The sequence below is a fragment of the Carassius auratus genome, chromosome 37, assembly GCF_003368295.1.
Source record: "Carassius auratus strain Wakin chromosome 37, ASM336829v1, whole genome shotgun sequence".
NCBI lineage: Eukaryota > Metazoa > Chordata > Actinopteri > Cypriniformes > Cyprinidae > Carassius > Carassius auratus.
This window is the reverse complement of record NC_039279.1, coordinates 2,581,770-2,598,633: the sequence shown is the minus strand read 5'-3', so window position 1 is coordinate 2,598,633 and position 16,864 is coordinate 2,581,770. Positions and strand designations below refer to the sequence as shown.

The 16,864-nt window shown below is 41.4% G+C and overlaps 1 protein-coding gene across 1 annotated transcript in view; it reads left to right on the top strand.

The window, feature by feature from the left end:
* The window catches only part of LOC113055879 (formin-2-like), a 33,372-nt gene continuing 16,508 nt past the window's right edge, over positions 1–16,864 (top strand). The window contains 9 exon segments of the mRNA XM_026222257.1: positions 1–68; positions 2,021–2,144; positions 2,146–3,674; positions 7,415–7,578; positions 9,642–9,792; positions 11,992–12,009; positions 13,215–13,276; positions 14,568–15,601; positions 16,582–16,723. Coding sequence (XP_026078042.1) covers positions 65–68; positions 2,021–2,144; positions 2,146–3,674; positions 7,415–7,578; positions 9,642–9,792; positions 11,992–12,009; positions 13,215–13,276; positions 14,568–15,601; positions 16,582–16,723 — 3,228 coding nt within the window. The 5' untranslated portion in view covers positions 1–64.

The window sequence follows — 16,864 nt, the reverse complement described above, 5'->3', positions numbered from 1 at the left end:
GGTGTCGCATTAAACCTGGCGGCGGGAAAACCGAAAACACACGGTAATGACGGAGCAGTGACTCATGAGTGAGTATCAACACAATCAGCTCGAGCTCGACCGGAACACACAATCAGAATCAGATAGTCAGGTTCGATGTCACAGGGACATTTCGTCCATGTTTTTACAAAGAAACAAACTCGAAGCCGTTTTTAAAATGAAGAGATTTTAACGTTTAGTCGAATTGATTAATTGACTTCACTTTCAGAGTCACGTGGATCCTGAGAGATCTAAGTTAGTGGAGCCAGTTTAACTGTTTTCTTCTGTTATTTCTGTCGAACTGTCAAGTCAGTCATTAAAGTCCACGTGAGGATTTCTCTTACAATCTACGGTCTACGCTGCAGGAGGGCGTCGTGACGTCATCACGCGAGTTCACCGGCGAAGGCCACCAGCAAAGGTCAACTAACAATAATAATATAAATATTTGAAGGATAGTGTGCTTATTTGCGCATAATGACTACTGGCTGGGTAGATTACTTGGTAAAACTTGTAGTCAATTACCGATTCTAGGATGAAAACTGTAGTTATCCCTCACAATCTTCAACTGAAAACTCATCTTGTATTCTGTAAGAATCTAACTGCCTACAATAATAATAATAATTATAATAATAATAAAAAGATTAAAAAGTTATTTAAGACAAACTTTTAAGGTTGGCTTGAAATTTTGGAGTAGTTGTAAAAGCCTGAAAAGTTTTAAACCAAAGTAAAGTTTTAAATTTAGATAGATGGGTTAGGGTTAGGGTTGATAGATGTTGTTAGCATGTTTCTATATTAGAATCATACTATTAGCATTATGTTAAGATATTGCTAACATGCTTCTGACATGATTCGAATTTTTGATGAAACATGATTAGCATGTTTCTGGCATGATCATCTGCAGAGAACATGTTTTCAGCACTATTAGCATGTTGCTAGCATGATTTGCATGTCGTTAACATGATGCTAGCATCTATCTAGAACAATTAGCATTTTGTTCGTTTGTTTCTAGCATGATTTGAATGTTGTTAGCATGTTTGATCATGATGTTAGCATTTTGCTATCATGTATCTAGCATAATTAACATGTTAGGATATTTCTTGCATGATTAGCATGTTGTTATGATTAGGGTTAGGTTTTTTTTTTTCTCATATTTTGTCTTTAATTGACTGATGAAATGAGTTTAAATGTTTGACAGAACCTCATGTCTGTTTGGCTAATGCTTTCTAAAACTAGATGCCACATGAAAAACTGTAAATGATTTTCTAACATTTTTATCAGTTTATTTAAATATTCTTTTTGTTTAGAAACAAGTGCATTTTATAAATGATCTTTAACCCAGGGTTATTATAGGTATATATCTACATCTAAAGCCATAAAAAACACACATTATTGTTTCTTAAAATAAATGCGTAAAATACCAAAAAATAAATAAATTCAGCTACTTCCCAAGGCAATATTTATATTTTTTTTATCTTGATGTACTAAAATAACAAAAACTGTAAAAAAAAAAAAAAAACAATTACTAATAAAAGCAGGAAATATAAATAAAAGCAAACAAGATATGAATATAAAGACTTATTCTAAATATTAACAAAACTCTTGAAGAGATTGGTTTGACTTCTGTCAGTTCTTAAAAAAATAACTTTTTTTTTGTGCTAAAATAAAGTAAAACAAATATGAAAATATTTATAATAAAAAAATGACAAAACAACACAATTACTAAAACTTTTAACAAAAAAGCTGGAGAAAAAAAACTAGCATGAAAGCAGAAAATCTAAAAAGAAAATCTAATATTTACCATAATCTCACTGATGCTAAATTTAACTGGTGTCAGTTTTCTAAAAATAAAGTTTTTCTTCCCATTTTCATTAAACAGCTCAGCTGAAACCAAATGTGTCAGACAGCAAATCATATTCTTTTTGCAAAGCTAATGTTTTGCTTAGTCAGAAGGTTTATTTCTGCTTGCTTTGTGTATTTCTGACGGCTGTGTTCTGTGCTGTAGCTGGTGTGTGTGAGTGTGTGTGCTGCGTGATGCAGCCGGGGCAGATGCTGGAGGCTCCAGGGTTCAGACAGAGACTGCTGGAGGCGTTGAGACGGGGCAGACGACAGCAGTACTGCCTCCCGCACACACATGTCTCACCCTCCCCCACACACGCATGTCCCTCGGGGCCACTGCCTCCTGCACACGCGTGTCCCACCCTCCCCACACACATCCTTCTGCAGAGGAGAGGACGACAGCGAGCTGCTCTCTTTCGTCACCGCCTCCTCCTTCGCTCTGCTCTCCTCCTCCTCCTCATCATCCTCCGAGAGCGAGAGCACGTCGAGTGTCCGCTCGCGCAGACGCAAACGCAGACCGTGGAGCCGTCATGGCGTGAGAGAGCCACTCATCATGGGAAATCAGGACGGGAAGCTGAAGCGCTCGGAAGCGGGAGGCGCGGCGGATGAGAGCGCAGCTCACGACGGCACAAAGAAAGGATTCCACGGCAAGAAATCACACGGGAAGGGAGGGGAGGGAGGGAAGAAGAAAAACAAATCCGACAGATCCTCGGTGTTTCCTCACATACGGAAGCGCAAGAACCAGAGCAAGGCGAAGGGCTTCCTGAGCGGATCCAAAGAGGATGCGCTGGACGAGCTGGATAATAAGACGCCCGATCTCTCTGGAGATGAGCTCGGACATTCGGAGAGCAGACAGAACACGCTGGACAGCCAGGAGGAGGAGAAGAAGGTGGCGAGCTCCGGATCCGACACGGACATGTACAGCTTCCACTCGGCCGCCGAGCAGGAGGATTTGCTGGCAGACATCCAGCAGGCCATCCGTCTGAAGCAGGGCGTGATGCTCACGGCCCCCGGCGAGGTTCCCTGGGACTGTAAACAAACCCAAAACACCCCCACCCCCGACTCAGAGCCCTTCACCGTGCTCGAAGCCTTTCCTAAACCAGAAAACGGGCTTGTTAGTGCACCGCGCCTCCCTGAGGAGGACGAGCCGGCTGTGAATGGGCTCCCAGAAGAGGCCCTTTGTGCTCCCGTCACAAAAGAGCCCGAGGCCCCTCCTCCTCCTCCTCCAGTGGTTGCTGTGACGACCAGCACCACCAGCTTCCCTGACCTCACCGCTTCATTCGAGAGCGCCGTGGAGGCCGTGGAAGAAGATGCTGATGTTCCCAGCACAGATACGGTGTCTGAGGCCGACGGGCTCGGGTCCACGGGCTCTCTGGAGTGTGTCACCGTCATCGAGCCGCCCGAAGAGCCTGTCGCACTCCTCCAGAGGCGCAAGAGCAGCGTGTCGATCCCGCAGGAGAGTCCCCTGGCCAAACGGCGGATGAAGACTGCGGTCAAGCCGTATCCGGCCATCAACACGTCCTACATCAAAACCACCACGAGGCAGCTGAGCTCGCCCTCCTGCTCGCCCGGGCCCTCGCCGGCCCTCAGCCCGCTCTTCACCCGCCGGGGCCCGGACCGGCCCCAGAGGAGACGGGTCAAGCGTCAGCGCTCCTACAGCATCACCGGACCCATCAGCCGCTCCGCAGACTGGACCGAGGAGCTCCGACCGCTCCCGCCGAAAGCGGCCGGGTCAGATGACTTCCTGGAGTACGGCGGCTCGGAGGGGACACTCAGGACGGGCACACAGCGGGGCTCTGTGACTCACGAGGTCTTCACAGGTGAGAGCTGCACTCCTTCTAAACTAATGTGAACGTCCTTATACACCCAACTTTCATGATGGAGTCGTCATACTTCTGAAAAGCTACTGATGTGTTATAGGCGCTGAAGTTGCATCTCTAAATTCTTCCTATTTCATGCATCATTGTTAAAAATTGTGTTTTTTGCTGGTATATTAAACACAAAGTAACAAAAAGCAATGCAAACTAATTATAGTTAACTAAACTAAAACTAATACCACAAAAAAAAATGTTACTTGAAATAAAATATACTTGAGTAATATATATATATATATACTGTATATTAGTGCTCGCAAACAATTAATCGCATCCATAAAAAGTTTTTGTTTACATAGTGTCTGTGTGTACTCAGTATATTTGTTTAAATATTAAAAAACACTCATTTAGTACATATTTGAAAATATTTACATGTTTATATTTATATAATTAATACATATTATAAATACACTCACAATGCAAATATAAAATTTTTCTTAAATATATACATGCATTTGTGTGTATTTATATAGAGAGTACACACAATTATATTATGTAAACAAATTTGTATTTTTGGTGCGATTTAATCGTTGGACAGCACTAATATTTAATTTGATTTCAGTTATTTACCAAGGAAATGTTCCTTGATGTACTGAAATAAACTAAAACAGAAATAAAATTGTGTAGTCCTATATAAAATCACTAAAGCACACAACATAATCACTAAGACTTTACCATAATTAACATAAAACAGAAAAAAAAGATTCAGAATTTCAGTGATATTAAATTAAGTTGGCGTTATCTATTAATTTTAATAATGTGCTAGTACGTGCCAGTTAACATTTGGGTTAATAAATGATTTAGTTGTTAGCTTGTTAACTAGCTGTTAAGAAATGGAACCTTACTGTAAAATGTTAGTAAATTCTAGTTGATCACACAAATCTAGCTGACCGGTTCTGACCAGTCTCTAGTATACACTTTATAAAATGCTCTGTTTGCATGGAAGTCTGGATGACACAAGCACACTTGCACTGGACACAGTATCCCACAATGCAATGTGCTCGATCTTCCATTTCAAGTGTCATTTAATCAAACAAAATCAGTCAGTTAATTCACAAGTTCTAAAGGAACCATATGTTTATGCTACTGACTGAATTAAACGAGATAAGCTCAAGTGACAACAATGTAGCACACAACTGTTTGAAATGTAACACTCTTGTCTTCTGTAAGTGGTTGGCAGTGTATATACAGTGCAGTCTGCAGTGAGTCTCTGTCCTGTAGAGAGGCATTATGGGATGGCTGGAGATGTTGTCATGTGTATGAGCAGTAAACAGAAGCATGTTGAGTTTGATCCGAGTCCAACACTTAGACCAAAATCAGCAGAGAGCTGAGCAGCATCAGCGTGTGAGAGATGCAGATGAAGCGGCGCGTCAGTGAATAAGAGGATGCTCTCTCTCTGTTGTTCTGCTCCTCAGTATATTCTCTCTCTCTCTCTCTCTCTCTCTGTTGTTCTGCTCCTCAGTATATTCTCTCTCTCTCTCTCTCTCTCTCTCTCTCTGTTGTTCTGCTCCTCAGTTTATTCTCTCTCTCTCTCTCAGTCTGTGTTGTGCTGGCAGAGCTCTTTGTGTTAGAGACTGATGAACCGCTCTGGATCTGAATGAATCCGTCTGAATTCTGATTCCCAGATCCTGAAGAACTCCACTAATAACATGACACCGCTGGTTCAGTAGGAGCTGCATTTACATGCAATTAAAGAATCTGTTAATCAGACTGAAAAGCCTTCGTGTGATCACTGCAGTCGATCCGATTGAGCCCACTTCAATATCGCTTGAGAAATAATCCATCAACAAGAAAAAACAGAACGCAAACACTGCATTTTGACGGTTTTCTTAACCAGGCTGGATTAAAAGATGTTCAGTGATGCATGTGTTTACATATGTGTTGTGTCTTACACTTGTTTATTTACATCTCATTCCTTATGAACTGGTCAGGAGACTAAATATTTGTTTAAAAAGCTCTTTTGACCTCTAAGTCAGCTTTATTTTTTAGATATGCCATGTAAGCAAAACTGGCACTTCTATTATGTTATATAATATCTGCCAAATACATATAAAAGCTAATTGTGCTTTTTTCTGATTTTCTTCCCCAGAATTGAGATATTTAGTTTATACCTCACAATTCTTTTATTTTTTTGCAATGTATTGTTTATCTCACAAGTTGACCGTTTTCTGCTCAGAACTGAGATATTAACTCTGTGTTGAAGTGTAGTTTCAGCTCTGATTCAGCAGTGTGTTGGTTCAGTGATGGTTAACGTTCTCTGCGCAGGATCTCTGAATGTGTTCTGTTCTCTAGAGCAGATGGTGTGGTGTGATCCGGTCCATTAGTGACGTCACATGCTCGCTCTCAGCCAATCAGAGTGAGGGCAGGTTGCTGGAGCTCGAGCACACGTTTCTCTATTGACTTCTGAGCTCCTGCTGCGCTGCGGATCGATGGGAAACGGATACTGTTGCATAGCTTTCATGGCTGAGGTTGCCGGATTTCAAGAGTTTTAAATCAGAGCCTTTTTTTTCATTAGTTTCTCTATCACACAAACCGGCTTTCTGATTGATTGATCTATTGATTGATTCAAAAGAATCATTCAGTTCAGTCTGTGAGCTCAAATAAAGCATTTCTTCTTTTGCTGTAGAGACTCATGAATAATTTATTCCCAGTGTTTTTAAGAAATGGATGGTGTTGTGCATGAGAAGCGTCTGATTCGACACACTCTCATGGTGTGTTGTTCTCCTCATCTGGTCCGTGGGGTTAAACACACCGTGTCAGATCTCTGTGAGCATCTGTCCGTCGCTGTGCTCCTCCCTCCGTGTCTGATTCCTGTCCTGCGTCTCTACATTGTCTTTCAGATGCATTTTCTTGTGCTAAATTTATCTGACTTCCAAGATCTTCCTAATAAAGCCAGTGCGCCTCTATTAAAACCAACATTTAATTACGTTCATCTATACAAATGTGTTGTTTAATGGGCAGAACTACATTTCCCATGATGCACCTCAGCTTGTTTCTCATTGGCTGTCTGACAGCATGTTTAACCGTGGACCCCTCTGTGGTCTTATTGAAATGCTAATGAAGTGAATGAGCTGTTGATGACCAGGCTTGTAAACTCAGGACGCTGTGTGTGTGTGTGTGTGTGTGTGTGTGTGTATGACTGCAGGAACTGATGATATCACGGCAAGCTGAAGGTTCAGGCAGGATATTATGCAAATATTGCTATGACAGGAGTGTGCTGTGATCATGTGACTAATGATTTATATTTTCACTGTGGAGCCGGTGAGGAGATGAAGCTCCAGCTCAAGCACTGCAGCAGTGACTCATTCACAATCTCACACACACACACACACACACACACACTCGTTAACTGTTTCTAATTAAAATCGCCAGCTGTTTCCAAACCAAACATGTTGCTCAGGTTTTGAAACGCAGCCATTAGATTCACATGCTGTTTGGAGTGAAATGCTAGTGTAACGTGTAAAATGAACATTTGAATATGCAAAATGTTGGCTCTACATTTCACCACATACTTGAAAAATGTACAGCCTGAATGCACTGTAATCCGCTTTGGTTAAAAGCATCTGCTATATGCATAAATGTGAATGTTGAGTACTGTATGCATTATATGCCAGCATCGTTTCCCGTCAGTGTTTGCATCAGTGTCTGAGTCTGCTGGATGTGTGTGTGTGTGTGTGTGTGTGCAGGCCGGACGCTGTTGGAGCGCTTCTTCCAGCAGCAGGACTCTGGAGAGCCGGAGGAGGCGGAGAAGCTGTGCTCCAGGATCCTGGCCATGGGTCTCCTGCTGCCCTTCAGCGACTGCTTCAGAGACCCCTACAGCAGCAGACCACAGATCGCTCCCAAGTTTGACGTGAGTCCCGTTAGTCTTCACTCTCACGGTTCGGGTTTGAGCATCTGCTTCTGTGGAGTCTTGTTTTCTGTCTGTGAACACATTATTGTGAATGAACACACTACTTGAGGTCGTCTTGTGCTTGCTCTTACTGGCTGAGGCTGGGATCATGTGATCTGCTGCTCGTTTGTGATTGGCTCTTACTGTGCCAGAAATAGCTCTGCATCATCCTTTGGTTCCTCAGGAGCAAACAGCATTGCTTTCAGAGATTGTTCTGAATATGCTGGCTGAGATTCGTGAGCTTGAGGTCACAGGTCATCAAATGACTGATGAACCGTGGCATGATTATGAGATTTACATAAGTAGTCCTACTAGATGAAGTAGTCCTAAAATTTAGATTTGAATTGCATATAAAATTGCGATGCATTTGGGTTAAAATCATTTTGGTTTTAACTGTGCTAATTAAAAAAACGTAAAAGCTTTTTTGTCAGTCATACGTAATTGAAACGGATCAGATATCTATATTGGAAATGATGATGATTGTGTTTTAAATGCACAGTAATCAGGTTTATCAGCAATAAATGCAAATGGTTGGATTTACAAATGTAATAGTTGCTTGTCGCACAGCTAACCGTATAATATTGATAATTTAACTTAATATAACTGTATGCACAGTGAACATGATTTTACGCTATATTAATAAATGCATTGTATAAATGAAATCAAACAGGTGCGAATGTTTAATAAACTCGTGTTTTTGAGTACAGAAAGCTGAATGGTTTTATTCATGCATGCGTGCAAAATGTGCTTTAGTAAGTTAGTTTATTAGTTCATAAAAAAATTGCTTAATCCAAATAATTGGAAGTTTTACTGTTCACGTAAGTTTACATTTTAGGCCTAAATGTGTCTTTGCAGCACAGAAGCAGTCATTGGTATCACAGACGTATATTTGTAGCAATAGACAACGATACATTGTATTTTTTTCTTTTATGCCAGAGATCATCATGTCCATGAAGATATTTTGTAAATGTCCTACTGTAAATATATCAAAACTTAATGTTTGATTAGTAATATGCATTGCTTAGAACTTCATCTGAACAACTTTAAAGATGATTTTCTCAATATTTAGATGTTTTTGCTCCCTCAGATTCCAGATTTTCTAATAGTTGTATCTCAGACAGATATTGTCCTCCTCACACACCACACATTACTGGAGAGATGGTTTATTCAGCTTCAGATGATGTATGAATCTAAAGACACAGGTCACAGATGTGTAAAGAGCAGTAATGAGTCATGTACAGATCAGATGTGTCTTATTATTCCCGGATGATTCAACATTGAATCAAATCAAAATTGGAATCTGATCGAACGCTTGTGAATCAATAACGGTTACAGTGATGGGTGATTGTTTATTTTAGGGTGTGTGTTTGCTGCATTGTGTGTGTGAGACCAAAGTGTGTGTTCAGCGTTTTCATCACTTATTTACAGTCATGGCTCTGTAAATCTGGGCTCTCTGATTGGCTCGTCCGCCGCTGACCGGTTTAAGGCGTCATCAGTCTCTCTCTCTCTCTCTCTCTCTCTCTCTGTGTGCTGCTGGGGCGAGCGAGAGGTTGTTGCGTCAGAAAGCAACCTGATCTCACTGCAGCATCAGCATCAGCAGCTCCAGAGAGAACATGGACGTCTCGACACACCGCTGCAGCTGCGTGTGTCTGCTGCGTCACGGATGTGAGGATGCATGCGTGTGCGCTGCACGCGTGCCCGTTGCCATGGCGATAAGCGTGGGCTGAGAGGATGGAGACCGCGTGTGGCGGGTCGTCCTCTGATGGGACGGTGAAGCTCTGGGAGGTTCTGGAGTTCATCAGTAGATGTGGAGAGGACAGAGGAACACAGCTGGACTCATTAGAGCTCGAGCAGGTCTGAGCTCATACAGACTCAGATGCTGACGATTAACATCTAATGATTCCTGAATATTGAGCTTCCTCCCTCGTGACCCTGTGTCCGCTCGCAGGGAAGCGTTCTCCTGTGGTGTGTGTGTGTGTGTGTGTTTGATGAGGTTGTGTGTGTGTGTTCTCCTGTGTCTGCAGCACGATCAGCTGTACACCTGGGCAGCCGTCAGTCAGCCTCCTCCATCTCTGGAGCGTCTGGAGGGACGTCTGCCAGAACACCTGAAGAACCTGTGGCCCCTGACCAGACCAGGAGCCGAGGACGGGCCCCGACCCAAATACACCGAGGATGGTATGAGAACACACACACACACACACCACATTATTCAGCTGTGTCCCGTTTATCATATGCAGCCCTGTTACTCCATGTTTTTTCCTCTATTAAAGTTGTGACATCCAGGAACAGGGACACAATATTTTTTTTTTTTTTTTTTTAATGTAAATTGTAATTTAGTTTTAGTCTGCTGTAATATTGTGTTTTTACTTATTCATTTTTTTATTTTGGTCATTATTATATTTTTATTAATGATCGGCTGATCTTGATTGGTGCATCTCTGATTATAACTGACAACTAAGGAAAATCCCAAATTCAGTATCTCAAAAAATTAGAATATAACTTAAGACCAATACAAAGAAAGGATATTTAGAAATCTTGGCCAACTGAAAAGTATGAAGATGTAAAGTATGAGCATGTACAGCACTCAATACTCAGTTGGGTCTCCTTGTGTCTGAATGACTGCAGCAATGCGGCGTGGCATGGAGTGGATCAGTCTGTGGCACTGCTCAGGTGTTATGATAGACCAGGTGTCTCTGATAGTGGCCTTCAGCTCTTCTGCATTCTTGGCTCTGGCATATCACATCTTCCTCTTCACAATACCCCACAGATTCTCTCTGGGGTTAAGGTCAGGAGAGTTTGCTGGCCAATTAAGAACAGGGATAACATGGTCCTTAAACCAGGTACTGGTAGCTTTGGCTCTGTGTGCAGGTGCAGAGTCCTGTTGGAAAATGAAATCTGCATCTCCATAAAGTTGGTCAGCAGCAGGAAGTGCTCTAAAACTTCCTGGTGTACGGCTGTGTTGACCTTTGACCTCAGAAATCACAGTGGACCAACACCAGCAGATGACATTGACCCCAAACCATCATTGACTGTGGAAACTTTACACTGGACTCAAGCAACGAGGATTGTGTGCCTCTCCTCTCTTCCTCCAGACTCTGGGACCCTGATATCCAAAGGAAATTAACTTTCATCAGAGAACATAACTGTGGAGCACTCAGCAGCAGTCCAGTCCTTTCTGAAGCGAGACGCTTCTGACGCTGTCTGTTGTTCAAGAGTGTCTTGACACCAGGAATGTGAAGCTGAAACCCATGTCTTGCAGACGTCTGTGTGTAGTGGTTCTTGAAGCACTGACTCCAGCAGCAGTCCACTCTTTGTGAATCTCCCCCACATTTCTGAATGGGTTTTGTTTCACAGTCCTCTCCAGGCTGCGGTTATCCCTATTGCTTGTACACTCTTTCTACCACATATTTACCTTCCCTTCTCCTCTCTATTAATGTGCTTGGACACAGAGCTCTGTGAACAGCCAGCCTCTTTTACAATGACCTTTTGTGTCTTGCCCTCCTTGTGCAAGGTGTCAGTGGTCGTCTTTTGGACAACTGTCAGGTCAGCAGTCTTCCCCGTGATTGTGTATCCTACAGAACTAGACTGAGAGATCATTTAAAGACTTTGCAGTTGTTTTTGGGTTAATTATCTGATTACAGTAGGGCACCAGGTGTCTTCAAGATTGAACCTTTTCACAATATTCTAATTTTCTGAGATACTGAATTTAGGATTTTCCTTAGTTTTCAGTTATAATCATCACAATTAAAATAAATAAACATTTGAAATATATCAGTCTGTGTGTAATGAAGGAATATATGTGTTTTTTTTTTGTTTTTTTTTAAAGAATAGAATAGTGGTTGCTAGAGTTCGAGGGTCAAATAAAGATGGAAGAGATGTGTTTTAAGCCGATTCTTGAAGATGGCTAAGGACTCAGCTGCTCGGATTGTTATATTTTTTTAAGTCTCTTCTATAATTTAGTACTAAACCAAAAATCTGAATTGTTACTTTGGCAATATTTATTAATAATAAATTCATAATTATTTTTTTTTTTTATTTTTTGTGATTAAAAGTGCTAAATCATGCACATCACAGCTTAAAACAAAAAACCAAACCTCATTTAAAATGGAAAATAAAATGTCTGGGCCTGGTATAATATTGAGTCTAGTCTCGGAAGGTGGATTTTCTTCAGGATTTCAGGTCTTAGTTTGTGTTCGTTCTCAGATTCATGCAGTTATTATAGACCTGAGCTTCAGTTCAGAGATCAGTTCCCTCTCCCATTCAGATGATATTAATCAAGCTCCGTCTATTAGATCCACTGAGAGCCTGCGCTGCGGTGTCATTTAATTCTAGAGGGTTCTGAATGTCTAAACTTTGGGTTATTTTTGTTTGCAGCGGTTGAGGAGCAGGAGGGTGAGTAACTCGGTCTCGCTCGTGTCATCTGTGCCTTCCACCCATTTCACTGTCACCGGCTGAAATATTACAACAACTCATTTTAGACTTTATCCCCTGCATGCTGATGTTTATCTAATGTAGCCTCATCATTCACTCATCTTCATCACTCACCTGATCATACAGGACAGAGATCCTAGATGAAGTTAGTCCAGAAGTTGGCTTGAGAAAGCCAGCACAGAAAGCTTACAACAGTTTACAAATGTTTTATAAGTTTGACAGTTTTCAGTTTGAAATAGATTCGATTTAAAGATTAAAATCTGAATGTTTTGAAAACAAATAGTCTATTAAAAAACGGTTAGAAATTATAGAAAGGTTGTTGTTAATGTGTTAATATGCAGTTGCTAGGATACTCAGGGTGGTTGCTAGGTTGGTCTGGATGGTTGATGGATAGATGTGTATTAATTGTCTAAATGGATTAAAATAGTAAATAGAGGAAGCTTCATTTAGTCTCAAGGCATTCTGGGAGTTTAAGTTTGAATAGTCTTGGCTCATCTGAACATTGCGTCAATGTAAGTCTATGGGATTTCTATGATTTTTAATCTTCAGTTTTATGAAAACTATAAATCGGATCATTCTGAAATGATAGAGTAAGTTACCTAGCTTCAGATCAGTCTGGAGTTCTGTCAGGAGTTTGGTGGTTCTAGAGTTTAAACTGAATGAGGAGTTCGAGTCGGTGCATTTAGAAAAGTTGTTTCTGTAGCATTTCAGAAAGTTGGCTTCCTCAACTCAGCGTAATAACTTTCTGCATATTGAAGATCAGTGTCATGAGTGTTTTTCTGCCCATCATCCCTTGTGCCATGTCTTGTGTGAGTTCACAGAGATTCTTAGTCAAACATCTGACACACAATAAAAAAAAATATATATATTTATATAATTTATTTTTTGTGTTATGTATATATTTATGTACTTTATATTTTGTATTTTTATATATAAAATGTAATATAAATCTTTATTCAAATCCAACTATAAACGGTTTCTAAATCTGGGTTAATGCCAGCATCGCTTCATCCTTCAGTAGTGCTCATGAAGTTCATTCTGTGACTGGATGTGATCACAATCACACTTGCAGAATGAAACCGATTGTTTTGAAGCTTCATTCATAATCACAGACTCATATTTCCAGTCGGTTTTAAAGTGTTTAGCACGGTTTGTGTGTGTTTCAGAGCATCAGGCCATCGTCTCGGACCTTAAGAAACAACAGGAGGAAGAAATCCGGCACATTCAGGTGCGCCCTTGTTTTTGTTTTATTTTTTTTCTCTTTAAATCACATCTGTATCATAATATTATATATATATATATATATATATATGTTCAGAAAGCGTGGTAATACCATGGAACTTTTTACTATTTTGGTTGAAGCAGCATCGTCACATGTCCTCGTGATAAATCTGAGTGAAATGTCTTTAAATGCAGCAAGTGTCTATCTGGAGCAGATGGATGGATGGGATGCGTGAGAAGCTCCAGGTTATTGGGCTGATTGTGGTGTTTGTTTCGGTGCCCTGCTGCTGGACTAATGTTTAATCGTTCCCAAAGTTTGTTTAATTTCAGAATCAGAAAATAAACATCTGTCACGAGCTCAGGAGAAGTGTGCTTCAGTGTGCACTACCAGCAGAGGGCAGCATCAGAGCATACTTCAGTCCCTCAGACTCACTACAGACACTTCTGTTCTAACAATGCTTTTACACTATTTCACATTATAAACATGCACACAAGTGTTAATTATAATACATTCACACATAATTAAATGCTTTGTTTAAATTAACTTTTTTTATTAATATTTATTTCCAAATTTTATATATATATATATATATTTGCACACAAACACACAATTATTAATTTGTATATTAATTGAAACAGTTGTACACACATTTATTATAATATAAATACTAATATTACACATTTAATTACCTATGATTATATCATTTTGTTTTCATTTAAGCTTTTATGAAATGAAATTCAAACATGTATTATACAATTATTTCATTGTATGCACACAATTAATGACTAATTTGCATTAATGTTAATTTAATTAATAATGTGAATATCTTATCAAATTATTACTATATTTGTGAATTTTTACACATTTCGCAATTAATAGAGTATAAACAATCATGTAAATTATTTCATAAATGTTGTAAAATTTTGTAAATGTTTTATTTTTATTTGAATAGTTCAAAAAAATTTAAGTATCTTATTTTTATTATTAAATCCATATATTTATATATATAAATTTTAGCCTGGCATCGTGTATACTGATTCAAAACGTCTGTCAGAGCCACTGAGAGACAAGCCGTGTTTCTCATTAAACATCAGTGCTGTTCTCTATTAGGTCCTGTGATTGCGGGCATCTGTTGTCATGTTTTGAGTCAGTTGAGTCAATCTATTCCTTCCATTGTTTCTTCCCACAGGAAACTCATTTAATTGTGTGAATCCAGTGGAAGAGAAACCCAGGTTTCTGTCGGTTTCTGTCTGCGGTGTTCATCTGCTTTTCGTCACGCCTGTCTCTGTCTCTGCAGGAGGAGTCGGTGATAAAGACGGTGCATCTGAAGCAGGAGCACGTCTGCGTGATCGAGCAGCTGGAGCAGACCATTGAAGACCTGCGCTGTAAGATCGCGGAGCTGGAGAAACAGCAGCCTCTGCTGGAGCAGGAGGTGCAGACACAAGACCAGGAGTGTGGAGGAGAGGAGCGTCTCCTCCCAGACGTCTGCCATGTGGACCTACAGACAGAAATCACTGCGCTGCTGCCCCTGGAGGCCAAATCAGTGCAGACGTCTCCTATGGACGAGAGCTTTAGGTTTAAAGTGCCTCCTGTGGAGGTGCAGGGGCCTGGGAGGAGTGACTCCTCACTGCCATCAGAAACTGAGACTGTTTCTCAAGCGTTTGTGTGCATGTGTCAGCAGCAGCCGGCTTCAGTGCCTCCTCCTCCTCCTCCATCCGGGATGTGTGCACCTCCTCCTCCACCTCCGCTTCCAGGAATGAGCGCTCTTCCTGCACCTCCTCCTCTCCCAGGCAGTTCATTTGCTCCTCCTCCGCCACCGCCTCCTCTCCCGGGAATGGGTGCACCTCCTCCTCCACCTCCTCTCCCGGGAATGGGTGCACCTCCTCCGCCTCCTCCTCTCCCGGGAATGGGTGCACCTCCTCCTCCACCTCCTCTCCCGGGAATGGGTGCACCTCCTCCGCCTCCTCCTCTCCCGGGAATGGGTGCACCTCCTCCGCCGCCTCCTCTCCCGGGAATGGGTGCACCTCCTCCGCCTCCTCCTCTCCCGGGAATGGGTGCACCTCCTCCTCCACCTCCTCTCCCGGGAATGGGTGCACCTCCGCCTCCTCCTCTCCCGGGAATGGGTGCACCTCCTCTTCCAGGTGTATTTGCACCTCCTCCTCCTCCATGTCCTCCCCTGACCTTTGGTCTGGGTTCTCTGCCTCCTCCGCTCCCGATGGGTCTGTACGCGTTAGGAGCACCGCAGGAGAAACCTCCTCGTAAAAGCCTGGTGGAGCCGCCGAGACCCATGAAACCGCTGTACTGGACTCGTATTCAGCTGCACACCAAAAAGTACTGCACTGCTTCACTCTTTTACAGCATTTCTTTATTTTGCACTGATTTACACCAATTGCCAAGCTAATGGCCAAAGTACCATAGTCACTGTAGTTTTTAGGGGTGTTTGATGAGGCATCACTGTTGCTCACTAGTGCTCATAGTTAGTGATTTGAGTGATAAGGCTTTCACAATTTTCAGTCGCTGAATCAAAAATAATCTACATACCAGAAAATCACTCATGCCAGACAGGAAGAAAGCCCCTAAAACACCCTAGCAACCAGGATGCCATGCCCTAGCAACACCTTGATAAAAACCAGTGACTCACACAATCGATGTAAATAAGTGTAAGTGATGAACTGATGCAAATGTTTAATCTTTAACACGTTGAATGTGCATTAGATTTCAGACAATAATCAGAACTATTTTTTTATTTGATTTTTCTTAAAATATATTTGGCGTTAAGGGGAGAAATTTTTTATTTGTCATTAACTGCATCAGTGCAAAAAATTTTAATAACAGTCCTGACATTAATAAGAACATAAATTTTCTTTCTATATATATATACTGCATTTATTAATTGTTTTCACCTGCACATCGGGTGTGTGATTCACCAGATTCACTTTTAATGTTGGGCAGGAAAAAAACACCATAGCAACCAGGATGCCGTGCCCTAGCAACATCGTTAACCGCCCAAATCATGAAGTTCTTTCACAGTGAACGTTGATTAGAGTGTAAATAATTTTATTCTGTGAGCAGAAAGAGTGTGTTGTGATAAGAGAGACTTTAAACGAACAGAGCGATGGAGGAATTAATCAATTACCCAGTTTACAGAACGACACCACTGACCAATCACAATCAAGTGTTCCAGAGAGATGCGGCATCTAATCAGATGAGCTAAATTAAAAGCAGTTAATGTTAGATTTGTCTAATTTGCTTTGATTCAAATTCCTCTTCAGATATTTAATATGTTGGTAAAGCAGGTGTTTCCTCCGCAGGGATTCTCATTCTGTCGTGTGGGAGAAGATCGAGGAGCCATCCGTGGATTTTGATGAGTTTGTCGAACTATTCTCCAAAACAGCAGTGAAAGAGAAGAAGAAGCCTCTCTCAGACACTATCAGCAGGTCAAAGACCAAGCAGGTGAGCGGTTATGTCTGCAAAAGCCCCTTAGCTGTTATAAATTCACTGTAAACCACGGCTTCTTGGGGCATGGTGCTTTATTCCCCCGGGTCAGAATGTTTTATGCTCTCCTGCGAACAGACCGGAGGTTAACCGCTCTAA